The following is a 26853-nucleotide window of genomic DNA, read 5'->3' as shown; positions in this document are numbered from 1 at the left end:
CGCTAGTTGCCACCTCTTCAAGAAACACTTGAACGACCTCCCCTTCGACTCGTGGTCCTGGCTGATAGATCTATGGGGGAAGCCGGTGGTCCGGCTGGATGGTCATTGACTTCCACCGGGTCGTTAGAGGGAGGGGGGCAGGTAGTAGCACGAGGGCCCGCGTCCGCCTTTCTTGTCTCTCTTTGTGTTTTTCTTCTTACCTATGCATGTGTGCCTGCGTGCGTGTACGTGCGTGGATAGGTAGCCATCTTCTTGAGGAGAGTAACAGATACAAACACTTCTCTCGTCGAGACGGGCGCACTCTTCGATCCCCTCTTCTTGGTGTATGTAATGTAAATGTCATGTGATGTTAATGTGATGTAATGCAATTCGGTTTCAAGACACCATGACGGGGCGAACACATGGACCAGCCCGGCACCATGGCGCTTCGAGAGGCTCTTGCTGCAAGTACGTGATATACGAAGTGAGTGCGTTTGCGGATAGACCAAGTATGCGGCCGCGTGGACCGCCGGCGGGGTGGGGGGGTTGCGCAACGACATGGACTCATTGAAGGCGCCCCCCCTTGGCCGTGACATGGTGTGCGGTTCGTACGGAGGCTCCCCAGTTCTGCCGAGATTCATCATCGCTGTAGACGGAATCCTCAGAAGAGAAGCAAAGAAGGGGGGGCGGGGGTTTCAAGGGTCCGTGTGTCTTGCGACGCGGTCCATCTACTAGTTACTGTCCACCGTCGGTGCTTACAAAAGGCGTTTCGTGAAGATGACCTTACGTACAGATGGATACACGTAAAGTCAAGGCACACACACACACACACACACACACACGGCGCGGGAGGGTCGGCCTTGTCATCTCTTCGCCGACAGTTTGCGGGAGGGACAGAATACGCTTTATTTTTGTTCTTTTGGCTCTCCGCGTGACGTGGTCTTGCCTCAGGTTCCTTCGTCGTCTCGCACGGAGGCTCAAGGGGGGGGTCCGTGATGCATGTGTATATATTCTGATGATGCACTGCGGCTCGTGCCACGTCCATGGACGTCTTTTGTATATGATGGGCCACGCGGGGCCCGTTTTTGCTGCCTTGCATATCGCTCGTCTCTCGCGACGATCTCACGGTTTAGTCAAAGCCTGCATACATACACGCACACACACGCACACTTAACTACCTATCTCCACGTAGGGTCGGCGCAAAAAGGCGTGAGCCAAAGCCCATCCGGTCCATCACTGACCACCGAGAACGCCCACTTTCCCCCTTTTCGAGGTGCCAGCAAGAGATATTATCGGTCGGCAAGGAGGAAGAAGATCCGGAGAACCCCCCCCCACCCCGCCCCCCCTCCTCTGCCAGCCAGCCTGCCAGCCAGCCGAGTTGCCGCCGCCGCTGCCGCCACTAAGCCAGAACAGACCGACAGATAGACCCAAGACGACAACAACAACAAGACGACTCACGCATATACGTACACGTAAAACGTTTATACATACATACATACCCACAGACACACACACACGCTCACTCATAGAGCGCCGCGCCGTTTACACGCGTCTTGTGCAAACATGCCCGCCGTCCACCGAGGCGCTGCCTCCGCCTCCGCCTCTTCCTCCTCCCCGACGCCGCCCCTGCGCGTCTTCGGGCGCGAGGTGAAGTGGTCCGGAGACCCGGGGCCGCTGGAAGGAAAGTACGTCTGCTGGATCTACGCGGCCAACCCGAAGCGGTACAGGGACTCGGGCTGTCTGGAGCACTACGCCAGCGGAGAGGACCTTCTCAAGTGAGTTGTATAATTGGTCCCTTTCCCTTTTCTCAGTTGTCCCCCGATGCCATGCCATGCCATGCCTTGCCTTGCCTTGCTGCTCGAAAGAAAAGAAGAAGAAAAAAAAAGGTGTTGCCCGGATCAACCCCCCACTAACCAAAAAAAAAATGGTACCTAGGGATCACGTCCTCAGGGTGCACTGCGACGACTTGCATCCGGATGAGGGCCGTGCCCTATACAACTTCGCGTACTACAGCAAGGGCAAGGGACACGGAGGAGGAGGAGGAGGAGGAGGAGGAGGGTCGCAGTGACGTTTTTGTTTTGTTTGGAGTGACGAAGGGATTCAGGAGCTCTTGGTGATGCTTTTGACTTTTGCAGTAGGATGTACGTGCTTCAATACTACATACATCATCAGGACGCACATATCACGTTCACGATTCTACTACCTCTTTCTCTCACTTATACATGTAGGACAGACGGGACATTGGCCGTCGTTGTGAAGCCTTCAAGTTGGACAGATGAGCGGAGTGGAGTGGATAAATGAATGAATAGAGAGAACGACTGCCAATTTCGCGGCCTCTTCTTGTTGGTAGTGATACTTCTTGAGCCACACACGCATGCAGTCCACATATATATTCTTGTTTTTATTTCTCTTGCCATGATTCACGTGTGTTGACGACGCGTGCCATTGCAAACAGACTGGGCTGTCCACGCCGCCAGCTTCACAAGCCAAAGCCATTCATCATCATCTTCATCATCATCATCATCACGCCCCGAGCCACAAGTCGGCGGAAACGCGACACGCGTTCAAGCGCATAAAGACCCCCCCCACAGATGACGACGACATGCCAATAAATGGTGCAGTCACGTTGATACATAGCTTATCGGCGTTTACCCCCAAAACCGCGTCCCGAGAGCATATACCTGGTAGCTACTTGGCACGTCTTCGGGCCATCCTTGCTATATACTACTACTACTACTACTACTACTACTACTACTACTACTACTACTACTACTACTACTACTACTACTACTACTACTACTACTACTACTACTACTACTACGAAGGCACTCCGTAGAAAAGAGGCCCGTTCCCTATATCTCCAAGTCAGCTAACAAGTTATCACTTCCCCAACGTTACGTACTTGCCCAGCAAAAAGTCATGTCATAGGAAAGCCCCCCCCTCCCCCACCCACAGCTCAATAAGACTCACTGCCTGCGTATCCATCTCGGTGGGATTCTTTTCCCCTCGTCCCTCCCTTGGCGTAGTGGACCGCTCCCAATGGGACGGACGGGTCCACCGTCGCCAACAAACGCCATGTGCCCGCCGTGCCATGCCGGCGCGCCCTCGTGGCCCGTGGAGTCGAATGGGGAATGCGGAAAGGGGGGGGGGGGTCCCGATCCTCCGCCCCATCCATCGCAGGTCCATAGAGACAGAGAGAGGTTGGACGGGCGGGCCAGAGGGTCCAATGCCACTTCCCTTTCCCTTGGCATCCCAAGTCCATACGTACATGAAAGATGCCCAGATTTCTAGGCATGCAGGAGGAGCACGTGCATACCTCCATCGGAGGTCCGTACCGGAAGTAGAAATTTATTAGTATTGGCATCCACCGGGGCGGGCGGATGGAGTCCCAAGGCCTTGTTCCTTATCAAGTTTTATTTTACCGGAGCGGCTCATGCACACGCATGCCAAGTTGATACCGAATCATACGTAACCTTCACACCTATTATACCTACCGAGCCTACCTCACATTGTACATATAAGTGCAAGGTGCTATCATAAACAAGGTGATAAAAGACTAACTAAGCTTGCTCCGTTAGTGTTTGTTCGCCCCCGCCACGGCCTGCGGTCCCAAATACCAGTCATGAATGCAAAGTCACACCACCACCGTCATCATCGTCCTTGTTCTCCTCCTCCCCCTCCTCCTCCTCGTCAAGGGACAACCGCCGCCGCCACCGGGGGGACAACATTCCCCTCCCCCCCACCAAGCTTGGGATTCCCTCGTGTGACGGACGGTAACGAGTCGTCGTGCCACCACCGCTCCGGCCCGCTTCTTCCCCGTCATTGATCTCGCCCCGCCGTCTGGGGCTCGATAGTCTCGCGCTCTGCCCGCCTGCTTCTTTGTTTGCTTTTGCTCGGCGCGCCCGCAGCATGCGCACGCAGGTCTTGGTCCTCGTGCGGCATCGTAGACAGAGCTGCCGAGTCGCGCCACGCAGCATGGTGGCGGCGGGCCGGCGGTGAGGCTGGTCGACTCGTTCCTTTTTGCTTTGCCTGCTTGCTTGCCTGCCCACCATTCAGCGTCGTAATCATCCGCAGAAGCAACAGTCAACTAGTAATGCCACTAGGCGTATGTACCAGGTAAAAGCAACATGTTCGGCATGAGACTACACACCGACACAAACGTCGAGGGCACGAAACAACACACAGTCTTCACACAAGCGCTACGCGAGTCCATGGCAAATCATTCGTGTTCCGCCGCCATGATACCATGGCCATGTTCAACTGCTTTCGCCTTCCAACGGAAACATGGAACACGTTGCTCTCCTCAACTCCACCCCCGCCTGCCATGACTCGACAAACCACCTTTGTCAGCAAAACACGCCAAGTGCAATGCCCTGGACTCCGTTGCATACAAGAATGAGAGCAAAAAAATCTAACATCAGTATGTGTTTTTACATTATTGCCGTGAACTCCAACAGGCACAATGCTGAAATGCATCTCCCAAAACGTCGCTAAAAAGGAGTGACCTTATTGAGGGCACATAGTCGTGTAAGATGCCCAACCGTACATGCAGCAAGGGTATAAAAGATCGACAGAGGCTGCGAAGGGAATGAAAAGAGGCCAAAGAATGCCGTAATAGTTGCGTAGCTCAAATGAGTGGCCTTGGAAACCGAAGCGTGAGTTGGTCCGAGTCGAGGGCGGTTCAAGTATGTGGTTGTAAGGCGATGGTAGGTGGACGCGATGCCCCCTCAAGTGCGGCGCATACGGTTCCAGAAACGCTTCACCACTCCGTTGTCGCTGGAGAGGTACTCTTGGTCCATGGCAGCAAACTGCCTCTCGATGGTCTCCTTGGAGTGTCCATCGCTCGAGAAGGGTGGGGGTGAGTGAGGCTCGTCTCGCGTCTGTGACCGTCGCGTGGCATGACGCTTCTGCCAGCCATATATTTGCTCATCGTCGACTCGGAGGTCGGGCCGTGTCAACGTCATTCGCAGCGTCATTTCCCGCGACGAGGCGGGTGCCTGCGCATAATCCAGCTTGGGCTCGGCGCCACGGTCTTGGCTGATGCGAGTCGGTCGGAGACGCAGCTGCTTGTCCAGAGTCTCCGGCGTCTTGGGCGACTCGGGCTCCGCAATCGATGCCTCACTATAGACCGAAGACGCGTCGTCCTCCAAAAATGTCCGCAGTCTGTGTGCTCCCGCGTGCACGCTGTTCTCCTTGTCCTGCACTTCGTCAATAGACGGGAAGCCGAATTCTATGGCCTCATCGAATTTGTGAGGCGACGCCAAATAGACGCGAAGCTTCATCCGCGCATCGGGATCCTGGTAATGGGAAGCTGCAGGATCTATGGAGGGTGGTGAGTCGGACCGAGCGCTCTGCTTGTTGGACGACATCAATGACAAGGTCCGGGATCTTCGGCGTACGTGCCCAGGAGATCCCGGAGTAGACCCAATCGGCGAGCCTGTCGATAAAGGTCCGAGGTTGCTGTCCTTGGTTGCTGGTCGGCTCAGAGAAACCGAGCCTTTTCCGAACGGACGCTTGGAGATGGAAAGGTGACGACGGAATGATGGTCGCCAATTCTTGGTGGGCACAGGCACCTCCTCCCTCAGATTCATGTGGTAGTCATCGAGGTAAAGCCGAAGGTCCAGGTCGTCATCCTCCTCGAGCCAGCGGAAGCTGTCGTAGATAGAATCTCTGGTCTGTTTGAACTCCGCTGGCTCTCGCCCTTGGGACCTTGTTGAGAACATGTTGGAGTGCTGCAGCTCGTCTGACGGGGCTTCGGGTTTGAAGCTCTGTGACTTCCGCTTTCCGATGCGCAGGTACGCCTCGTCGGTGGCGTCCAAGATTACACTTTTGCGGCGACGAAGGGGTGCCAACGGCTCCGCGCTTTGCTGTCGTCGCGGAGGGGCCCAATCAGTCAGGTCGTCGTAGACGCGGGCGGGCAGGTGACTGAGCTGTGAGTGACGATGGGGAGCGTCGTCGAGCTCGTTGGAGCTAAAGCCGAATCGCAATGGAGGCCGTCCAGTGCCTGTTTCTCGAGGCGCGGACACGGCACGATGGTGCGCTGCGAGAAGCTCGGGGTGAGGAAGGGGACCGTCACGAGGATGAGGGTCTTGAGCAAAACGTAGACGCTCAAGTGTGGAAAAGTACTGCAACGCACAGGCCGATTAGCTTGGGTTCGTATCCAGGGGTGCCGTGTGCGGCAGTTGACATCTTAAGCACGAGGGGAAGGAGGGGCAGGGAGCAATAACAAATACGGATTGAAATTGTAGCATGTAAGGGAGCACTCGCGCGGGATGAGGTGCCACACCAGGAACAGTGCCATGGCAAGCCAAGGCAGCAACCCAAGGGGGAATGGCATGTCTCAACGCAGGAACGCGGGCGCAAAACCGTGGACCATGAATCGGTGGACGATCCTGACAGGCAGCCACGGTCGAGGGTTTGCTCAAGCACCCCATCCAAGCCATCGTGGCCGCGACTGTCCCGACGACGATGACCCGCCACCAGAGCCTACCACTGGCGCTGGCGGCTACGGCGGAGGACAGGAGGGGTGTGCACCCATGCATGGCTAAGGGGGCACTTGGAGCCGGGTCAGAGGGCAGCAGGATGCAGCGGGTATATTTCTCAGTTGATTTGCCGCGTCGGCCCCATTTGTGAAGCCCCATTTGCGACCATACGTGCGTGCAACAGAGGGTGACGAAAGGCGCCCTGTGCGAGGGCAGAACGAGCACAGCAGAGCGTATCATGCGGCAAGCAGCATGCAGAAAGGCCCTAGCCCAGCTCGCACGAGCCCCGTTGCATGCTGTACCGTCAAAGTTCTGTCGATGCCACATCTGCAAAAGCAAAGGTGGCATGGCATCGTGGGGGGGCACTGGCCATCCAGCAAGGGTTCATCTACCCAGGCACTGCAGCGGCCGTTGTTTCTAGCTGCTTTGTACTTATGCCATAGCCATCCGCAACAAGGACCAGTCGAGGCTCACACAGGTGCCGGCGGCGACGGTGAGGGGATGGGAGGGCGAGAAGGTGTGGTAACACGCACAAGCCCAGATAACTGTCGCGACGGTCTCAAGCAACTCTGCCCAAGCCATCCGCGCCACAACCTCAACTCAAGGTGTTTCCTGGCACGAGAGAAAGAGAGAGTCCGTGAGAAAGAGAGATGGACAACAATCAAACCCACCTGGCACTGTCAGCACCGAGCCACTGGGCAACCGTAGGCGAGCCAAAGACATGCGCACCGTACGCGAGTCGCTGTCCGCCGATCAAGATGCGAAAGCCAGACGCGAGCGGGGACTGGAAAAACGAAGTGCGGCAGCGATCGGCCAAAAGCCACGAGCACCGGCAAAGGAAAAAAACGTGCTGCTGCAGTGTGGCATTGCATGGCATGCATGTAGAGGCCGACCCCATGCAATCTTTTTGTACTTGTGCGTGCGCGTGCCGGGTTTGCTTTTTCCCTCGGTCATGGAGCCAACTGCCATCACTGAGACTGATCCAACCACGTCCCCCTCACTGGCGCGGTTGCAGGTGTGTGTCTGTGTGTCTTGAGGGCGGTACTTATGCCGTGGTTTGTGTCTCCACTGCTTTCCTGACCCGACAGACACCTTGTCATGGCAGGCAAGGTTGAGTGTCCTTGACTTTTGTTTGGCTCACGCCGTTTTATCCATTGTCGTATCATCCCCATCCACATCGCAGTTTGGGCAACAGAGGGCAACAGAAGACGACCATCCGCCGTTGAACTTACCTTCCGTTGAACCGTGGCTGGCAATGCCTCGAATTGTTCTCTGGTCATGGCGGTCGAGGGCGGTGTGTAGTCGCTCGCTAGGTACGAAGACTCTTCCGAGGGGGTTTGCAAGATATTGGAAGCACCTTGCCCTACCCTCTGGCCTCCATTCTTAGTTTGCAGCGATCGTTGCCCGTTTGCGGGGGACCAAGGACGTCGGTCTGGCCTGGTGCTGGAATCGTCACGTCGGACGCTCTGCTGGGATCGGTGCCGGAGATTGGGGCTGCACGAAGCGTTGTGTTGGGTAGTGTCACGGCCGCCGTCGTAGGGCCCAAGGCTCTCCATGCGTTGGCGGCCATGAGCATCGCCGTCTTCGTGGGCTGCCGATTCCTGAAAGCGAAGCTGCCGGCTGTACTGGAGTGTTGGATGCATCGAGTGACGGTGGCGCAGGACTCCAGGCTTGCTGACGCCACTGCTCGCAGTGCTCGTGGCGGGGCTGCAGACCATCGCCGAAGGAGCGCTCTCTGTGAAGTCTGTAACCGAAGTCGACAACGGAGCTATTTGGCGGGCGCCCAGGTCGGCTGTGGCGATAGTGTTGGCTGTGGCGCCAGACGCCGCGGCCGCTCCCGTTGTGGTGGTCCTGGCACTCATGATGCTGTTGTCGGTGGCTGAGGTGCTCGATGTGGGCGACGACAGCAAGAAGCTGACATCGTTGTCCCCGACGCAAGTCCAGTCGTTGGCTGTCAGAGAGGCCAGACTGCTTGCTGGAGACGAAGGCGCGCTCTCGAGATGCAGAAAGGTTTTCATATGCTGGCGGCGGGCCGAATGACGACTGCGGCCTCCGCTGGCTGCCGGTCCTGGTTCCTCTGGCCCTGCCGGGACTGCTCGCCATCCTGCACGTCGACCGCGGCTTGGCTCAGAGCGACCGCTGGTGCTGGGTCGGGTACGGCCCCGGTCCTGTTGTCGCCGAGCCATGCTTGAGGTGTGGATGAGCCCGTCCCCTGTCTCCTCCACTGAGGCCTTCCTTCTCCAAGCTGGGCCGAGCTGTCTGCTACTATTTTGGTGAGAAGTCAACTTGATGGGGCCAATACCACCCGATACCTGGTCGTGCCTGGCGTCCAGGCTCTGCCCGTGGCAAGCACTGGCCAGTGCTCCCCACCAAGGCACCAGGGGAAGCTGCTCGTAGCGCCGTGGTGGCGCCTGCAATTGACAGCGAGGAGCGAGGGGCCAACCAGGCCAGACGAGCTTGGGGCAACGGACTGGCCGGCTTGCCGATTCTGGGGTTGGCGCTGGCCGTGCGGAAGGGGGAGCCTGGGGAGGGACTCTTTCGACCGACAGGGAAGTCGGTCTTCGGTGGCGGTGGGGAAGAGCAGCACCCCCAATTGTGGGCTTCCGGCGGGTGGGTTTTTGAGGGGCCGTCGCCGCGTCGGTGATGATCCAAGCGGTGCAGTGGAGTTATGCGGTTGCGGTTGGGCAGATTGGCAGACGCCAGAGCAGGCCGGAGGCACCCACGACCCAGTCGCTGACTCCAAGGTGGAGAGAAGAGGGAAAAACAGGCGCGGATGACGACCGACGATAAGAACAAGGCAAGGGAAGGGAGGAGAAGGGACGGGACGGGGAGAAGAGACGGGATGCCGGGAATGAAGTTTACGAGTTCAGAAGACGGAGCGGGAAGGAGCCACCAAGACCCGCCGGGGTCGGGATTCGGGAATAGCTCTGAGCAGCGAGCAGGCAGGAGCGGGCAACGGACGTGAAGAAGGAGCGACAGCGAGAGACAGGCACAGCAACCCGAAAGGTGCGAATGCTCAGACCAAAGTACGAACTTAAATTTACTTCGTACTCACAGGCATAGCTTCGCTCCTCTCCATCTCCACCAGGGGGGAGAAGACTCTCCTCTCCCTGTGTTGCTCTTCTGCTACGTATCACCTTGCATGCTTGCTCGTCATTCCTGCTCGTACGACAACGCCACCAGCCGCCCGCTCCCATCTCCTTTTCGTCGACCCCTGCCTGCCTCGATGCCTGCGAGTCGTGGCCGCCACGAGGCACGAGTGGGAGTGTCGAGGAGGAAATTCGTGCAGGTCCTGGCACTCACACGAGCGGAAACGCGCATGCATCCGTCCTGCACCATGTCCGTCGAGCCTGGCGTCACATCAGCCCCTCGAGCCCCGTCACCAACGACGACAAAACAGCATGCAGCGCGATGGCCTGTGGAACGTGACTGATTCGACGGTGCAAGCGGACTCGCGCAATCGGGTACTTCGTACGATACGTACGTCCTCTTCGCGAGCAAAACGCGAGACCAACGCCTCTCCTGCAGGCCACTCCTGACGATGGCCTTGGTGCTCGTAGCGCCGTCGATCAATATCGCTCTGGAGGCGCTAGCTTCTTCAACATTGCGGCCGGTCCATTCGCCGCTGCCTACCATCCTACGTTGGACGCCCAGCGGCAAAAACACCAATCCGTCGATGGGCGTCCAGCAGAGCCCTGGAGCCCGTGCTTGAACCCTTGCCTAGGCCCCTGGCAACGGTAGTGGTTGTGCCAGGGGGCGATGCTACTGTCCTCCCCTTTGCTTGTGGAGGCTTCCCCTGGACGTGACCAGCTCGCCGAACACCGCTGCCCATTCATTGGCGCTGGGGCCATTTCTTCTCACCTTGCCCACGGCATCTCACAACGTCGACTGCGTGCCGCACTATCTATCTACGCTCTGCGCGGTCTCAGCGACATGTGGGAACCGCACTCGGCCGATCTGGACTCATCTCAGCTCCAGCGAAGCAGAGGAGCTCTCCGGGATTGCATCCAATTTGCTCCACTGCGCCGCCCAGTTCGGGCGAGTGACGACAAATCTGCCGCTAGCCGCGCAGGGGATGCGTTGTCAACGGTAGGCATGCTAGAGCCAGGGTCTGTGGCCATGTCAGCCAGGCTGTTGCCACCGGTGGCATCATCCGGCTGCCCGCGAACGAATTACGCGTGGCACGATACTGCAGAGCTGAGTCCTGGACACGGGCTATCAAGGGGCCGGTATGATGGCCTCAAGTGATACATTTCATGCTGGTGGCGCCCTGTTTTCGATATACATAGTCGGCTCAACGTCAAGCTGTCGACAAAGCTGGCCGTGCAAAGTGGAAGGCGCGAGATTCCCACATCGGCATTCTGAGTATTCGAAGCGTCAAAATCTTATGAGTCCAAATATATGGGCTCGTAATGGCCATGTCACAATGCCGGCATCCACGCATCACATTGTAAGTCTGCGATGCTTATGTGGCAGCGCACCTCAGGCCAGCGCATCTTTCTATTTGCAAGGGTCGCGCGCATGGTAACTGTTCTTTCTCATCTCATCTTGCATAGTGCCATACATGGATTGTCGAGAGCTCCTTGTCATGTTGCCAAATCGCCGTGCCCGATGCAGATGGGCCATTATCCCCAATAGGAAGGCTACGGACCTGCAGATTGCCGTGCGGGTGAGAGGAGGATGTCAGCCTTGGAAGACAATTCGGAACACGTTGCTCGCGCATCAACACGTCATCTGCCATAGCACGGGCGCCCTTGCGTCTTGGCCGGGCGGTTCGCAGACGAGCTGGGGTTGCGGCCTGTCATCCACATCTTCAGCGATTGCCGCGTTACGCGACTTTGTGGTGATCGGCGCAAAAGGCTGTGCCGCCCAAAGCCACGGCTGAACTCCTCCGTTATGTGCCTCCGCAGAATGCCAAACCGGGTTGACCCTGTCTGTCACGTCAACAAGACGGGGAGGACTGTCGTGCGTAACTACTAGTAATACGCTGACGCTGTGAGCCCGACTACATTATTACTACTTCGTGCGTTGTCCCCGACTCTGGAACATTTCGGTTACCACACGTGGCGCCGGCAGGGTGATACGACACTCGTTGCGACGGTGGACATGCGTCGGGCTGATCCGCCAACTGACATCTACTCTGACCTTGTTCTCTTCTCCACCACGTCTCTCCTCCGCCGATGCGAGACACTGGCCGCGCGGTCGACTTTACGATTTGAGGGTTCGATTCTTTCCCCCGAGCTGGTGCGCGAGGGGTGTGTGTTGATGCTCTGTCCCGGAGCGGCTGGGAGAAAGTTGATGGGACATGCCGGCTACAGAACTCAAACACGAGCAGCCAGCCTACAGGTGGCGTACATAGTAGGCTTTTCTCACTCTGCATGAGGTCGCAGGCTACCTATTACTGGGGAGCGGTCGGCAGGCAGGTTGAATCTTCCTGCATCGGTCGGAGGTACCAAATGGGAATGCAATGCAATGCTGCCATGGCAGAGATGATGAGCGCGTTCGGCTACCACCACCTCTGTCTGCTCTCTTGCCCCCCCCCCGACTGTGTGTAGGCACATCCAGACGTCGGGCAGAGAGTACCTAGATGTAGTAACGATGCAGAGGATTCCCGACTTGGTCGGCTTTTGTGGTGCGCGTTACCTATCTTTCGTGGCGTTGAAAGTGTTTCCAGAAGCTCGGGAGAAGGAACCACCCGAACGACTATGCCCTGATCGCACGGGAGGGGGGGGTGGGCATGTCACAGCATATGGTGACTCCGTATTCCCAGACATTTGTCAGTGTCGTATCGCCTCGCCCTGTTTTGTGACAAGCAATGTTGTTTTTCTTCTTCTTCGTACTTCGTACTTCGTAGATGCTGGGGAACTTGTGCGCTCAGACAAACTCATTCGCTATTTTGCTCCCCATCCGCCCTCCCTCCAAGACAGCCCATCTCGCTTGATCGATACGTCGGGCAACTTCCCTCTCCCCTTCTCCTTCCAATAGTAAGTGAGGCGAGAGACCAAAAAAACAAAAACACGATGCCCCTGGGGGTGTGAGCAGATTCCATTAATGCATACGTACGTACGTACGTACATACGTGCATACGGACGTAGGTAGTCGCCTCGTACCTCGTACCCCGTCAGTCTGAGTAAGAATATTCGTCCCATTCACTTTCTTTTCTTTTTTTTTTCTTTTTTTTTTCTTTTCTCGGTCTCATTCTTCTTCTTCTTCCTTCCTTCCTTCCTTCTTCCCGTGTCGTATCATGCGAGCCCTCCGATTGGATTCTGCAAGCTGCAAGGTCTCGGGGATCTGCGCGCGCAGCAAAGCACCAAGCACCATGTACGTAGACACTTTCACCTCCGTAACATATATAGTACGTAGTAACAAAACTTGCCCGAGTATCTCGCGTTTCGCACCTTTCTTCGTTCGCGACCTGTCGGCGGCGAATGGGGTTTTTCCTTCGCGGGGGGAGTTGGCTCCCAACAAGGGAGGAGGAGAAGAAGAAGAAGAAGCGGGATGGGGCGCCCGTTTCAGAACGAAGGGGCTGAAAAGGAGCGGCTGAACCGGACTTTAGCGTTACAATGTCGGTACGACGCTGGCATCCTATCGCTATGCAAGATGGAATCTTAAATCCTAGGTACCACTCTTTCTGTTTGGAGTTGCGGGAGAGGCTATCTCTATGCGCGGAACCCCTGAAACAGGCTCCTACCATTCGTAAGCTTCGGTTCCCTTGATGATCTGCGCCATTATACGAGACAACTTGGATGGTGAACCCGGTGACTTGGACTCGAGTGGGCAACATTTGCTAGTCCCGGGTAGGCCAGGATCGAGAAGCGTGGACTGGGCATGCACGAACATCAGGGTGATGCAGAAGTGAGGCTAAGAGAGGGGCCGTATCGAAGGATGGGCTCGCCTCAGTATTACTACAGATGGGATGAGTCGAGGCTAGGCGTCAATGTTCGCCCACTGGGAGCCTTGCGGCTACGGAATTTACATCATGATCACTGCTTAGAGTCGCGCACGACCACTGACATCACATGTCGGTGGCAGGACACCTTGGCCTCAATCTATGATAAGGCATTAGAAAGATGGCATCACTCATCAAATACCTTGCCTGGGTTAAGCAGCCAGCTGTATTGGTCAGTTCCAATCGAACCATTCTGCGAAAAAAGGGGGCACATACTGGGGGTCGAGTGCCTCCTTTAAAGCCTTCATCACCCCGATTGTGGATGGATCCAGTTCTTTGGCTAGGCAGTGCTACGTGTCGCGTGAGCTCAAGAGCGACATGGCCAGCGGGACGGCGAACACTTACCTTTTTGCCCAGGCCTATGCCGTGCTCGCCCTGCCGACCACCAAGTCAGTGTATGCCTCGCTGACAGAGTCCGACTACGATTACCGAAACGGTCCCTTCCAGTTCAAGAGCCTTGTTCACCATGGCATCCACGCAGTCGCCCACTGCTCTGGTCTGTGACGCATCGGCCGGGTTGTACATGATCATCTGGTGAAAGTTGCCGTCGCCCACGTGTCCCAGTATGCTGTTGAAGAGACCTAACCTAGAGGCGTTTTCTCTCGAAGTCTCTGCACGTTGTTGAGCATTGAGGCACCCAGAAGCCTACCTATGAGCGCTTGCAACTTACCAATAATGTCGCCCAGGCGCGAAAGCGGAACCGCAACGTCGGTGGACCAAATCTGCGTGCCTTCGGGTCTTATTGCGAGGGATGCCCACAGCGCCTGTTTTCTGGCTGACCAGAGTGAGTCCATCTGCTCGATGGTTTCGGCGGACTCGAAAGACCGGCACTTGTGCGACTCGGCCACACGTCGAGCCTGGAGGACACTGTCCTTTATTGTGTTTTCCGTGCCCGAGAACCTATACTGGGTAAGCAGTCATCGGCGAGGCATGAGCGCAAAGATGGGCGCCATTTTCTGACGTACTTGATGAATAGGGTGGGCAGCTCATCCCACATGCGGCCGCCGGCGCCGCCGTTCTTGTTGACGACTTTCATCTGCACGTCGTCCATCAACTCAAGCGCGGCTACGGGCACGCCGCCGCGCACCATGGCAGAGGCGGCATCCGCGGCCTCTCTGATAGTGGCAAAGGTGGACGTGGCGACGCTGAAGGCGGACGGCACATTGACAAGCTTCAGAGTGACCTCGGTGATGATGCCCAGGGTGCCCTCGGAGCCAGCAAACAGGCCGTTGAGGTTGTAGCCGGCCGATGTTTTCCGAGGGCGGTTTCGGGTTCGGACAACGGTGCCGTCGGCCAACACAACTGTTAGGTTGATTACATAGTCCTTCATGGTGCCGTATTTGGCAGCATTGGTGCCGCTGCAGTTGGTCGCGACCATGCCGCCAATGAGGGCGGTGGGACTGGGATCCAGCGGCAAGAACAGGGCAGAGGGCTTGATGGCCTCGTTGAGGCGCGTCCAATTGACGCCGGCCTCGACCACGACGTCCATGTCGTCGGGGTGGAAGGCGACGATGCGATCCATGGCGGAGAGGTCGATGCAGACGCCGGAGAAGGGGGCGCTGAAGTTGCCCTCGACGCTGGAGCCGGCGCCGTAGGGCACCATGGGCACCCGGTAGCGGGAGCAGATGCGGGCGACGGCGGCGACGTGCTCAGTCGAGGCTGGGCGAACGACGGCGACGGGGCGGGCGTCGGTGTTGGACGTGGACCATTCCGAGTAGCCGTGCTGCTCGACATCGTCGTCGTCGGTGCTGACGGCATCATCCCCGAGGGCCCTGCGTATCTCTGAGACAGCCTGCGGCTGCTTTTAGCATCAGGGAAAGCTATGGGGGACCAACAGGAGGGGCTGCAAGTCAGGTCAGTCATAGGGCGCGCGCACCTGGAGTGTGGTCTGCCTGTCGGCATATCTACGACGAGACTTGGCAAGGCGGCGGGAGTCGCTCCCCCTCCTCCACCTTGGCAGCGGCGGCGGCACTTGTTCCGCAGCCAGACCTTTTGCCTCATCGGAGCGGCGGCTGATGGCGGCAACGACACCGGCCGTCGCGGCGCCGCCAAGCGCGATGCCGATGGCGAGATGGACGAGACGCGAGTTCCATGTCGCGGCGGCGGGCGACTTGGACCCAGGAGTGCCCGTGGACGCTGGTCGGCGGCGTGCGACGCCTGTTGTTCGCAGAGGCGTGTGCCGCGAGAGCAGCAGCGCTCGTCGTGGGAGGCCAGGTAGCAGAGGCGGCATATTTTTTTGTTTTGTTTTTTCTTTCTTGTGTGTGTTCTCGCTCCCCAGCAGGTATGAGGTGTCGCCGCGTCCTACCAACAAGTGACGACGGCGGGCGCGAGGCGGTCGGGCTCACGGGACGAGCGGAAAACAAACAACAACGGCAGGTGCGAGGCGGGTCGGAAGCGTGAAACGAAACAAGAACCACCACTTGACCTCATCAGGCGACTCTTCACCTCAGCTCATCGGCCAACTGAGCCGCCGGCACAGCAGCTGAGACGACGGGAGCCGTTGCGGAACAGCAGCCGCGCCCAGAGCGTGGCCGGCAAGAGGCGGTTATCCTTTTCCTTTTATTAATCCCCTGGCCGGCGTGTTGGCCATATGAGGCGGCGGCGACGATCAATGGCGCACTGCTACGAAGTACATACATGTGGACGAGACGACAACGACTCGACCAGGATGCAAGGAATGTGTGTGAGTGTGCGTGCGTGTGTGCGTGCGTTTGTGTGAGAAGTCCCTCGTCGGTCTCCGATCGCTGCTGACATACGCTGCTCTCTACTCCGTACTGTTGGGCGACAGACAGGGCGGCCGGGACAAAGGGGGGGCTGTGGGCTGCACCTGTTCGGATGCCCCCCCGGTTTATTTGGAGACGCCTTGTCATGACGAGGACGAGGATTTTTAATACAACATGACATGCCGTCCGTGGCCCTCCTTTCCTTAACACCCCCCGCCCCCCCCCCCCCCCCGTGTCACCAACAGCAACCCAACAGGTCCAAAAGGGTGTGTTGCACCAGACGTGGCTCCGATGCGGCCGAGCCTGGTTCTGTGTCTGAAATTTGTTCTGCCCTGCAGGAGCGGGGGGTGGGAGGACGAGGATGAGGACGAGGAGGAGGAGTAGGAAGAGGAGGAGCCTGTGTTTGACAAGTCACGCACGTCCCCGTGCAACAAACAGCCCATTCTGCATGTAAGCCGAATGGTCTTGCATAAAGTCCCCGGGAGCCCGGAGGTTGATGACTTTTTTTCGAATATTTCTTCTCGAACTCGCCAAGAAACGCATGGGGGCGTATCTTTTTTATTTTTTGCTTTTCCTCCCTCTGCTCCGTACAATTAATTGGTTTCCTTGTGTTACCTGGTACCAAGTAGACACCTGAACGCTATAGAGAGAACAAGGAAACGCGAGATAACATTCCGCCGCCGCCACCACCACCACCATCATCATCATCATCATCAAAGTCATCGCCCGCCATGGCCTTGCCCGCCAACCCCAGCTCCGACTCGGAGCACAAGCACCCCGGCGGTGAGTCTCCTCTCGCTCTCAGCAAACCCGAAGGCGAGATGACACCGCCGGGTGTCTCTACCCCGATGGAGATCGACGCAGAGACGAACAAGCGACTCCTGCGCAAGATAGACTGGCGGCTCATGCCCGTGGTAAGTTGTGGCGCGCGCGTTGAAAGAAAATCATTCCATGGCACGCACATGTCGTCGAGTCGCTGTTGTTGTTCGTGCCGCTGACTGCGTGCCTTGCTTGATCCGAACAACAAAAGCTCTGCTTCACGTACGCCCTCCAATACTACGACAAGGCCATCCTCAGCCAGGCCGCCATCTTCGGCCTCCGAAAGGACCTTGGGCTGCAGGACGGCCTCAAGTACAGCTGGGTCTCGCTCATCTTCTACTTTGGCAACCTCGTCGGCACGTATCCCGTCGCCTTCCTGGCCCAGAGGTACCCGCCGCGCATCGTGTGCACCGCCCTCTGCGTCATCTGGTCCGTCATCGTGCTCTGCACCACGGCCTGCACGTCCTACTCGGGCATCCTCGCCAACCGCTTCTTCCTCGGCGTCGTCGAGGCCGGCATCTCACCCATCTTCATGCTCGTCGTCGGCATGTGGTACACGCACTCGGAGCAGGTCTTTCGCTCCAGCGTCTGGTACTCGTGCAGCGGCGGCTCGCTCCTCATCTCGCCCGTCATCAACTACGGCCTGGGCCGCATCACCGGCGGCAGCCTGCACCCGTGGCAGTACATGTACCTCGTCGCCGGCGGCGTCACCTTCATCTGGGGCGTCGCGCTGTGGTGGATCTTCCCGGACAGCCCGCAGAGGGCCAGGGGCTTCACCGACGAGGAGCGCAAGCTGCTCCTCGAGCGCGTCCGCGCCAACAACGCCGGCGCCGAGAACAAGCACTTCAAGCCCTACCAGTTCAAGGAGGCCCTGGCCGACTACCAGTTCTGGCTCATCATGGTCCTGTCTCTGGTCAGCTGCACCGGGTCCGCCGTCCTCACCGTTTTCGGCTCCATTGTGTTCAACGGCATGGGCTTCGACATTTACACGTCGCTACTGCTTAATCTGCCCATCGGCGCCTTCGCCTTTATCGCGATTCTGGGCTCTGGTTACTTGGGCATCAAGTTCCGCAATGCGCGCCTAAACATCATTGCCGGAGCTTGCGCGCCCGTCATCTTGGGCTGTGCGCTGGTGTAAGTGTGCTCGGTTGGCGCGTACCATGCCTCATGCCGCTCGCTAACTCGCATCAACAGGTGGCAGCTGCCCAATTCAAAGCGCGGAGGACGCATCTTTGGCCTCTACATGATCAGCTTCTTCTCGTCGTCGTGGGTGCAGTGCATCGGCATGGGCACATCCAACGTCGCCGGCCACACGAAAAAGGCCACCTATGCGGCGGGCACCTTTATCGGGTATGCTCTTGGCAATAGCGTCGGCGCCTTGATGTTTGACGCGTACGTATCACTTTGCGTTGCTTCCCTTGCCCCTACGTGCCGCGCAACACGCTGACTCGTGGTCCCTCCAGGAAATACGCACCGCGGTACGACAACAGCTTCATCGGCGTCATGATTTGCTTTGTGGTGTGCGTCATCGTCGCTATATTCCTGCGCTTCTTGCTGGCGAGAGAGAATGCCCGCCGAGACGGGGAATACGGCGCCCCCAACATCATCCACGGGTTGGAGGACATGACGGACAAGGAGAACAAGTCGTTCCGGTACAATTTGTAGAGGACGGCGTGTTGACGGCCCACGCATGTGATGGATCCGGTTGCTTCGCATACAAACCTTGGGGAGCAACAAGAGCGAGAGAGACGAGCTGACGATGTACGAGCGTAATCCGATGATAGATTTCGGCGTGTATACTGTGCCAAGTAACATAATAAAGAGTAAATACGCATCTGATGTCGTGAGGGTGAGGCAAACCTTGGAGTTGACTGATGGATGGATGGCCGGCACAGGTGCTGGAGCAACTTTGAGACACGAACTCTATGCGTGCCGACGATTTCCCGACCAGCGTTTAGCTTTAGGTTCAATCCATTCCTCAACTGCTCCAGCTACCTATTTCGTACCGTAGCAGCCCGCAAGCACTGTGCTGCCGTCGGGCGTGCTGAACTCCGCTAGCGCCCCGCGCTCAACGCACCGTCAGCCCTGCAAGGTGGTACAGGCTATGGAACCTCCAGCTACTATTGGAAGGAAGCTTTCGGAACAACGTCAACCACAAAGCGAAACGGCTTGTTCACTTTCGCCATCATCCATTACTCACCTCCCCCAACCACCCATCTCATACCGCCTTCACGTGCCCGGCAACCGACGTCGCTACGCGCATCGGATCCGGAGGCACCTGATGCGCTGCGTTTCTCATTCATGCACCCATATCCGCCAGAGTAGCGCGTGCAGGAGGATCCCGCCGTTGACGGAGGACGCGCCGCGCTCATGACCGCCGACAAGATGCCGCTCATGCTCGACGACTCCATCAACGTCGAGCTCAACACCGTCGACGACCTTTTTGGCGACGATGTTGCGCTGTCGCTCCCCGTGAGGAACCAAGGCCGACACCTGCATCAGCGGCTCGACGAGCTTCGGAGTCGAGGATGCTGCCAGTGAGACCGACCCGCGATGCACCTCGCTGCCCCTTGAACCGCGCTGACCATCCATTGCCAGATCCGTCGCCTGGTCGAGGACTGGCACCATAGCGACACTGACGCCTGATGGTCAGGCCTTGCAGCTGCGTTTCCTCCGGTGCAATCCCCGGAATGGCTCCTGGGATCTCAGCGAGCCGACGACGTGTGACCTCGTCAAGGGATCGCCCACCGTCCCGCTTGTCCACCTGGAATGGGGCGCTACCAGCAGCCCCGACCTGGCCGTCATCGATTCCGTCGGCAGAGTCGCCATCGTCAGCTTCCCCATCTCCCTCAACCACCCTTTCATCACCCGCAAGTGGGACGCGGATACTGTCGACGACGGCCACGCCGTTGTGGGCAGCCACTGGCTGGCCGTGGCGCCATCGAACCAGCAGGTACGCCATCTGCAAAATCGGTGGGAAACGCCGAAGCTAACCCTCACTAGAAACCTTACAATGTCACGTACGGCCCGGCAAACAAGCAGGGTCACTCATATCACTATGAAAGCTCGTTCGTGCATGCCGGCGGCCCCAGCCATCCTCACTCCTCCAAAAGCGCCTTGCTCTGTGTCACTATCGGCGGCATGCTCAAGATGTACTGGTCTCAGAACAACAACAGGACAGAAGAAACCATTATGGAACTCGAGAGCATCAACTCGTCGGATGAGGTTGTGACCCACGCGGCCCTTGCCTCGGATAAAAGTAAAGCCTCCTCTCATTTGGTCTGCGTTCTACCCTTTCCGTCTCAATGCTGATCGTCTCCATAGAATTCCTATTCGTTGCGCTTGCCACGTCGTCCTTGAGATTGAAGCTCCTCAAGTTAGAGATCCAATGGGGAGGCCCCGGCAGCTCGTCAGACAAGCCCATGCCGTCGACTGCTCGCTTGAATCCGGCCCTCGTTGAGACACACCTAGCCTCCACCAGCTGGCTTAATGGCAGTGCTAGTGAACCGACCAACGACGCGGGGATGGAGCAGCTATCGCATGTTCATATCCTACCGTCAATCTTGAACAGCTCAGCTAAGAACACGGCACCACCTGTCATCGTCACAATCAGATCGCGGGCTTCCGTCGACGGCTCTTATGGAACGGCACAGAGCATCATCGACCGCTGGGAGGCTGTCGAGCAGCGGCAGAATCTGCATTCAGCCTTTGAGCAGCTCGGGGGCCGCAGAAATAGTGTCTCATCGGACATAGCACCATCGATGAAACTTAAGAAGCTCGATCCCATCGTTCTAAATAAGGTTGTTATTGGATTCCAGGCCATGCAGTTCGGCAAAGTTTTGGTCCTGACCATGTCCGACGGGTCTGTCGAGTTTCGCGACCGCTTCACGTTTGAAGAGGTCTATACCGGTGAAGATTTGAACAAGGTGATGAATTTACGACAGGTCGGCTGGGCCTTTACTGATGATGGGGGGCCTTGTAAGTCCGACTGCTTCAAAGAAGCAAAAAGGTCGCTGACAAAAGCCAGGTCAACAAGTCGCCTTCTCACCCACGTACTGCTCCATGGTACAGCTGGGCGACGGCGGCAAGGTCAAATGGAACAAGCTTCACTATCCGGCGGGCGACATTGGTAACTCCATGCATGAGGGTACGTGCCCTGAGGGAGGTCTCGATCTCGTGTCATGCCTAACTAGCCACCAGCGCACTACGCAGCCAGCATTGCCGGTCTGGCCGTCACGGCGTCCTCGTCCATGTGGTACATGAGCAACTACGACGACATGCTCGCCATTGTGCAACCATTCACATCTAAGAAAAGTGAGCGTCCCGGCGACGTCGAGCGATGTGGATACTGACAAGCGCAGGATTTACGCAAGACTGGATCAGTGAGCTCATACGCATACTCAAGATCCAGGTAGACTACTCGGAGGAGATGCACCACGACTCTCTCATGAGGAACGCACCGCTACAGTCATGCCTGAGCATCATGCACAGCCTGGGATTTCGTGGTGAGGCGCGGCGACGGTCGTTTCAAAGCAAGTTTGCGACTGTAGACATCAACATTCGGAACGTGGTGATTCTCATTACGCTTGCGAGCAACACACCCATGAATGTCAGGGAGAAGATGAGTCCTCTGGATGAGCACGGTTCGTCTAATTACTCCGACGCAGAAGTGTCTATGACGAATGCATGAAGTTAACGTGTATCACAGAAGTGGTTGACGCCCTCACTGGGTGCGCAAAATGGTCTTTGGAGTTGCTGTCCTGGCTGACCGACTCACTCTTCGGACTTATGAATGATGGGGACTTTACGTCGAGACTCGTGCCACAACGATTCTCCGAGATCACGGCGTATTTGCACGAAGGGAACAACGTGGCACTCCATCTTCTATTGAGTTCCTGCAGCCGGAGCTTCCTCTCTGCCTTGTGTCGTAGGATCGCACATCTAGAGGCGCTCAGCAATAAGATCATCGACTTTTATAGGAAGCAGACGGGAGAGCAGGCGGCAGCGGGAAAACTCCCCAGCCCTCAGCTGCGGATGGCATACGAGAAGATGCATCAGGTCACGACATCGAGCTTGGTGAGCGCGACGGAATTCGAAAAGCTGCTTAACGTGCTAGGATCCGACATCAGACAAGCATATCAGCAGTTCTTGCCAAACCTGGTCAAGCAGGGCGCCAACGCGCCGCAGGGCAAGCAGATTGACGTGGCCATCAAGACGACGCAGATCCAGTTCGAGATTGGGATGCTGCTTGGGGCATCGCCGCCACTGCCGTTCCTGCCGGTGATCAAGAAGCTGTTCAGCAAGGGCCTGCCGGCGCTGCGGGACCAGACGGACCCGGCGCAGCTCTTCTTTGCCAACTTTGGGCTTCTTGAGATGCAGGACGACGACTACAGTCTCAGGGCTAGGCGCACCAGCGGGACATACGTGGACCTGTTCAAGAAGGTGGAGCTGCGACGGAGCAGCACAGGATCACAGTGGCGACGGTGCGCGCGATGCGCCTCGGTCATGGAGGACGTGTTCGGGAGCAAGCCCGGGTTCACGTTTGTGCTCAGCCAGCAGCGCAAATGCTCCTGCGGCGGGCATTGGGCGCTGTTGCCCAAGGGGAAGCTTGTGCTGTGAGGGGGGAAGAGTGCTGGACGACGGACGGCACCGAGATGGTTTGCAGCGCACTGCAATACGCAGATTACGAAGTACGTTACTGAGTAGGAAATATGGAGTATTGGTTACGTGGTGCTGTGGGAGCGGGAGTTGGGGGCACGGGATGCTCAGCGGTCATGAGGTGTTTATTACCAGGCATGTATGTACGTACGCAACTACGTATAATAAAGTGGTCGATGCTTGCGTGTGACACGCGCCAACATGCAGCAGATTGGTGTGCCCCGTCCCGGCGGCAAACGCGCACATGGCTTTGCTTTCGGACAGACGCTCTACGTACTACTACAAGGTACGTATGATGCACGAATCTGGGAGCGCGTGGGCACGATGCCCGTTCCTGGGCAGCACAAACCAGCTGGCTAATGAGTGTGATGATGACTCGCGGGAGTGCCGGCGGCCGTCGACCAAAGAATGCAACACGGTTCCAAATCGGGACCCCCGGGGGGACAGGGGGAACATCGTTGCTCTCGGCAGGGGGAGGAAGGAGGGTCGAGTCTGCGGGGCGCCAAGAAGCAGCAGGGGATAGTATTGTGATGCTCTCTCTGCTTTGCCACGTCGAGTGGAGAGGGGAGGCGGCGGCGGGCGGCGGCGGGTCGGCGATCAGGTACCTTACGTACAGTACTGAGTACGTGCGCACGCCGCTGGTGCTGCTCCTTCTGGGGCAATGGTGCCCGGGGGGGCTTATTACCAGACTACGCAATGTACCTTATTTTATTTACCTAGGTAGGGTACTTAAGTTATTAGAGCAAATCACGCTCTCTGTCCCTTTCCCATAGATTTGATGACTTGAAGAAGCCAAAGTCTGTGTGTGGTCGGTCGGTCACTGGTCAGATGAGGTGGGAAAGTGCGAGGGTGCGCGCCATGTGAAATGAGGTTCAACTGCTTTGGGACGAGCCCCGTGTGTGCTGGCTCGCGGTGGGTGCTGCTGCTGTGCGCTTAAGAGAGGCTCGTGAGTGAATACCAAACGTCCTTGGGTTTGTCTGACGGGGCTGTAAGCATACAAATCGAATTGCTGCACGTACTGTAAATCTGTAAGTACTGTATGCACGTATATGTGTATGTATGTGCAGTACGTAAGATGGTAGCACGTGTTTGTGTTTGTTGGTGGCTTCGGGTGAGCGAGTCGTTGCAAGAACTGGCGTGTGACAACGTGTGTGAGTGAGGGCTTTTCTTTTTCGTTTCTTTTGTCGCCATGGGCGCTGCCAACAAGGGCGTCTGCTCGTCAGAACAACGGCCGCGAGATCCAAAACACATATGTATGCGCTCTGTCGTTGATAAACGGGACAAGAGGTGCGCGCGTCATCTCGCCATCAACAGCGGGTAGGAGGTACGAGGGTTTGAAAAAGGAGGGCCATAAAAAGGGGGCAAATAGTCAAGTCCCTGCGTAACTACCTTGCAGGGCCCGACGAGTTGCCCCGCCCTGCTCGGCGATGCAAGAGCACATGATGGTGAAGAGGAGGGTTGAGGGTTCGTTGCCGGCTGCAAGGCAGTGTACATGTTGTAACTGAATCCGATGCCTGCCTTGTTGAGGAGGAAGCCTGCGTGCATGCATGGTGCCACACCACACACCACACCTCTGCCCGTCGTCCATGCCGCTCCGAAATCATGGCGTGCATGATGGGGCATGATGGGGCATGCGGGCATGCGGGCATGGCATCAACTAAAAAGCGGTCCATTTTTGGGGGCCGGCGATCTGGCGGCGCCTCTTGTCCCTCTTCCCCACGGCGGGCGGCGTCTTGTGTTGCTTTTTGTGGTTGCTGTTTGTTTGGTACCCGCCCGTCCGCCCGCCGCTCACCTGCCCGTGCCCCCGGGATGTGATGGGACGAGGCTGGGCTGGCTGGTCGGCGAGAAAGCACGGACTGGGTAGTTGGGGCGGGCTTTTTATTGAGTGAATGACGAGGCTTGGTTCCCAACGAGCCTAGGCCAAGATGCGCCAAGCAGTATGGACGGTACCACGGCCTTGTCGTCCGTAGGATACATACTGTACTGGGAGACGGTGTCGTGGGCGGTGCACGTACTCTCTTGAAGTCAAGCTTTACTTCTAAAAGTAGGATCTGTTGGACGTGCCTTATCCGTCTGTACGCATATGTAGTATGTAACTGTGTAAGTGTGTACGAAGTACATACGTGTGGGCAGTCGTAAGCATCGGCGGCGCGTCAATTCATGGGCAACGCCCGCCCAGCACGGACATGTCGCTGGGATGGTGATGGGCGCTCGGTGCGTGCCTGGACATGACCATCAGCCAGCAAGTGTACTCCCGAGAGGCCAGCCGGTAGACTGGGTACGTAGTTGAAGCCTTAGCTGGATTTCGCCTTCCGGTTCTCGGTATGCAAACGGAGGCATGGCATGAGACTTGGACAATGGTTTACGGCGAGCGAGCCGACGGCGACACGTGCGTGAGTCGTCCCCGGATCGTACATACATGCGTACGTACGTGCTTGTTATCGAGTAGCGGTATCGCGTCGGCTGCGAAGCGAATAGGTTTGATATTTTTTTTTTTTCGTGAACCACCTCGATGATGAGCGGAACATACAGTGCGTGCATGTGATGGTGCGTGTTCGTACGTAGATGCTCGAGGCGGGGCGAGGTTTGAGATCTCGCGCCTCTATATGGGGTATTGCGAAACCTGCATATCGTACGCGCTTTCACGCACGGATGTACGTATGTGCACCCGCATGGGTTGGCTGGCTGGCTGATGACGAGCGTGAGGTGGCTTCTTTCTGGACGCGTCGGGTTGGCGAGCGAACGCAGGAAGGAGCAAGTCGGTTCGGTTCGGTGTGTGAGACCCGAGACGGTGTCGGGCCATCATACGCCGCGGGCAGGCACGTTTGAAACGCAGCAAGTGTCACGGGCTGTCTTTGCGGGCGTCTTCGTTTTTTCTTCTTCTCTTTCTTTCTTTTTCTCCTCGCTGCTTTTTCTTTCAGTGCGCCGTTTCCGCTTCGGCAGCATCTGCCGGGACGGGACCGGTAGAACATTCGCGTATCCGATTAATTAACTGAATAAAAACGCATTGCGGCTGTGCCAAGTAGTATGATACGTATATACGTAGTATATTATAACTACTAAAACGATACCAACGTTAGCTGTTGTCTCAGCACTGCAAGGTCCGGGACCCTGTGCGTTACGACCGCGCTTTTTTGCATGACTGCGGATTTACGAGCGAGCGAGCGGATGCTTTAACTGATGGATGAGTCGATTATTACGAGCATCTCGTGTTACGTACATACAGTCGCGTACCGTACTGTACCCATTGGCCGCGCGGTGACACGGCGCCAGGAGAAGGGGGCCACCGCAACCATGGCCCTGGATTGATGCCATGGCATCTTGGACGCGGGATCGCGGTGCCCCGTGCAAGAGGCACGGGCGTCATCTTCTTTGGTGAGTAGTTACCGCCGCCATTCGCGAGAGGTGCATTCGCCCGCGGGTTTAGCCACATCTCACTGTCCTGTCTGCACAAAGTACCTCGGTCTGCTAGTATTGGGAATCGGCCGACGCCTTCACCGCTCGCAAGCGCCCTGTGGTCATAAGAGCCCTAATACTACTAACGTACTACCGCTGCGACTATGGTAGTAGCAGCGCCTGTTGATTTGATGCCGCTTCGGAAACATATCATCATGATGCTGGCGCGCCGTGGACAATTGGGTCAGAAGTGGCGGCGCTACGTGCCGCATGACCCCCCCTTCCCGCCTGCGAACCGCCGGAGGCGCAGGCGCAGGCAGGCAGCATGAACCTTGAGAGGCCCGGGCAGCAGCCGGTCAAACATCCCATCCCATCCAATCCATTCTATCCAGTCGAGGCCCCATCCATCCATCCACCCTTGCCACGAGGCCCCTGGGACCAGGGCGTCCAACAACAGCCTGGGGCGCCCAACCCAATTGGGGGGTCCATCCCTCCGGTCCCCTCCCATCCTCCCAAGCAAAGCCCTTCTTCCAGCCCAGCCCCCCCGGGACCTTCCCAACTATCCCATCCATCTTCCATCCCTCCCATCCTCCTCCCCTGAGGCGCCCCCTGGATGGGACCCCCCCCCTGGCACTCAGGTGGCGCTAGTGCAGGTACCTCGCGCTGGGCCGGCCAACCACGGTGCGCCCAGCACCCGCTGCAGAACGGGGGACGCGTGCGGTGCGGTGCGGTGCGGCGGTGGGCTGCATTTTTTTTCCCTGGGCGCCCGCGTTTCGACCGTTTCGAACAATGGGGATTTGGGGTTGAGGAACAGCCCGCTTATGCATTCCAGACCGCGCAATTGTTC

The 26853-nt window shown here is 57.5% G+C and overlaps 4 protein-coding genes across 4 annotated transcripts; 2 read left to right on the top strand and 2 right to left on the bottom strand.

Annotated features, from left to right (window-relative positions):
• Positions 1-3715: 3715 nt before the first annotated feature.
• JDV02_001542 (uncharacterized protein) lies at positions 3716-9431 on the bottom strand. Its single transcript, XM_047982482.1, has 2 exons — positions 7694-9431; positions 3716-6104 (listed from the first exon to the last, which is right to left on the bottom strand). The coding sequence occupies exons 1-2, from the start codon at positions 8645-8647 to the stop codon at positions 4707-4709; spliced, it is 2352 nt and encodes a 783-aa protein (XP_047838447.1). The 5' UTR covers positions 8648-9431; the 3' UTR covers positions 3716-4706.
• Positions 9432-13229: 3798 nt separating this feature from the next.
• Positions 13230-16337, bottom strand: JDV02_001541 (D-lactate dehydrogenase (cytochrome)). The gene is made up of 7 exons (XM_047982481.1): positions 15287-16337; positions 14376-15202; positions 14081-14310; positions 13840-14021; positions 13756-13785; positions 13627-13700; positions 13230-13574 (listed from the first exon to the last, which is right to left on the bottom strand). Exons 1-7 carry the CDS (start codon positions 15638-15640, stop codon positions 13538-13540), a joined length of 1734 nt encoding a protein of 577 aa, XP_047838446.1. The 5' UTR covers positions 15641-16337; the 3' UTR covers positions 13230-13537.
• JDV02_001540 (uncharacterized protein) lies at positions 15729-18785 on the top strand. Its single transcript, XM_047982480.1, has 5 exons — positions 15729-16317; positions 16390-17047; positions 17164-18086; positions 18147-18344; positions 18416-18785. Exons 2-5 carry the CDS (start codon positions 16865-16867, stop codon positions 18615-18617), a joined length of 1506 nt encoding a protein of 501 aa, XP_047838445.1. The 5' UTR covers positions 15729-16317; positions 16390-16864; the 3' UTR covers positions 18618-18785.
• A 355-nt stretch (positions 18786-19140) lies between these two features.
• sin4 (Mediator of RNA polymerase II transcription subunit 16) lies at positions 19141-22794 on the top strand. Its single transcript, XM_047982479.1, has 8 exons — positions 19141-19489; positions 19551-19905; positions 19956-20211; positions 20277-20930; positions 20980-21099; positions 21153-21266; positions 21314-21595; positions 21661-22794. The coding sequence occupies exons 1-8, from the start codon at positions 19323-19325 to the stop codon at positions 22569-22571; spliced, it is 2859 nt and encodes a 952-aa protein (XP_047838444.1). The 5' UTR covers positions 19141-19322; the 3' UTR covers positions 22572-22794.
• The last annotated feature ends 4059 nt before the right edge of the window (positions 22795-26853 follow it).

This window comes from Purpureocillium takamizusanense, chromosome 1 (genome assembly GCF_022605165.1).
Source record: "Purpureocillium takamizusanense chromosome 1, complete sequence".
NCBI lineage: Eukaryota > Fungi > Ascomycota > Sordariomycetes > Hypocreales > Ophiocordycipitaceae > Purpureocillium > Purpureocillium takamizusanense.
This window is presented reverse-complemented; position numbering and strand designations above follow the sequence as displayed.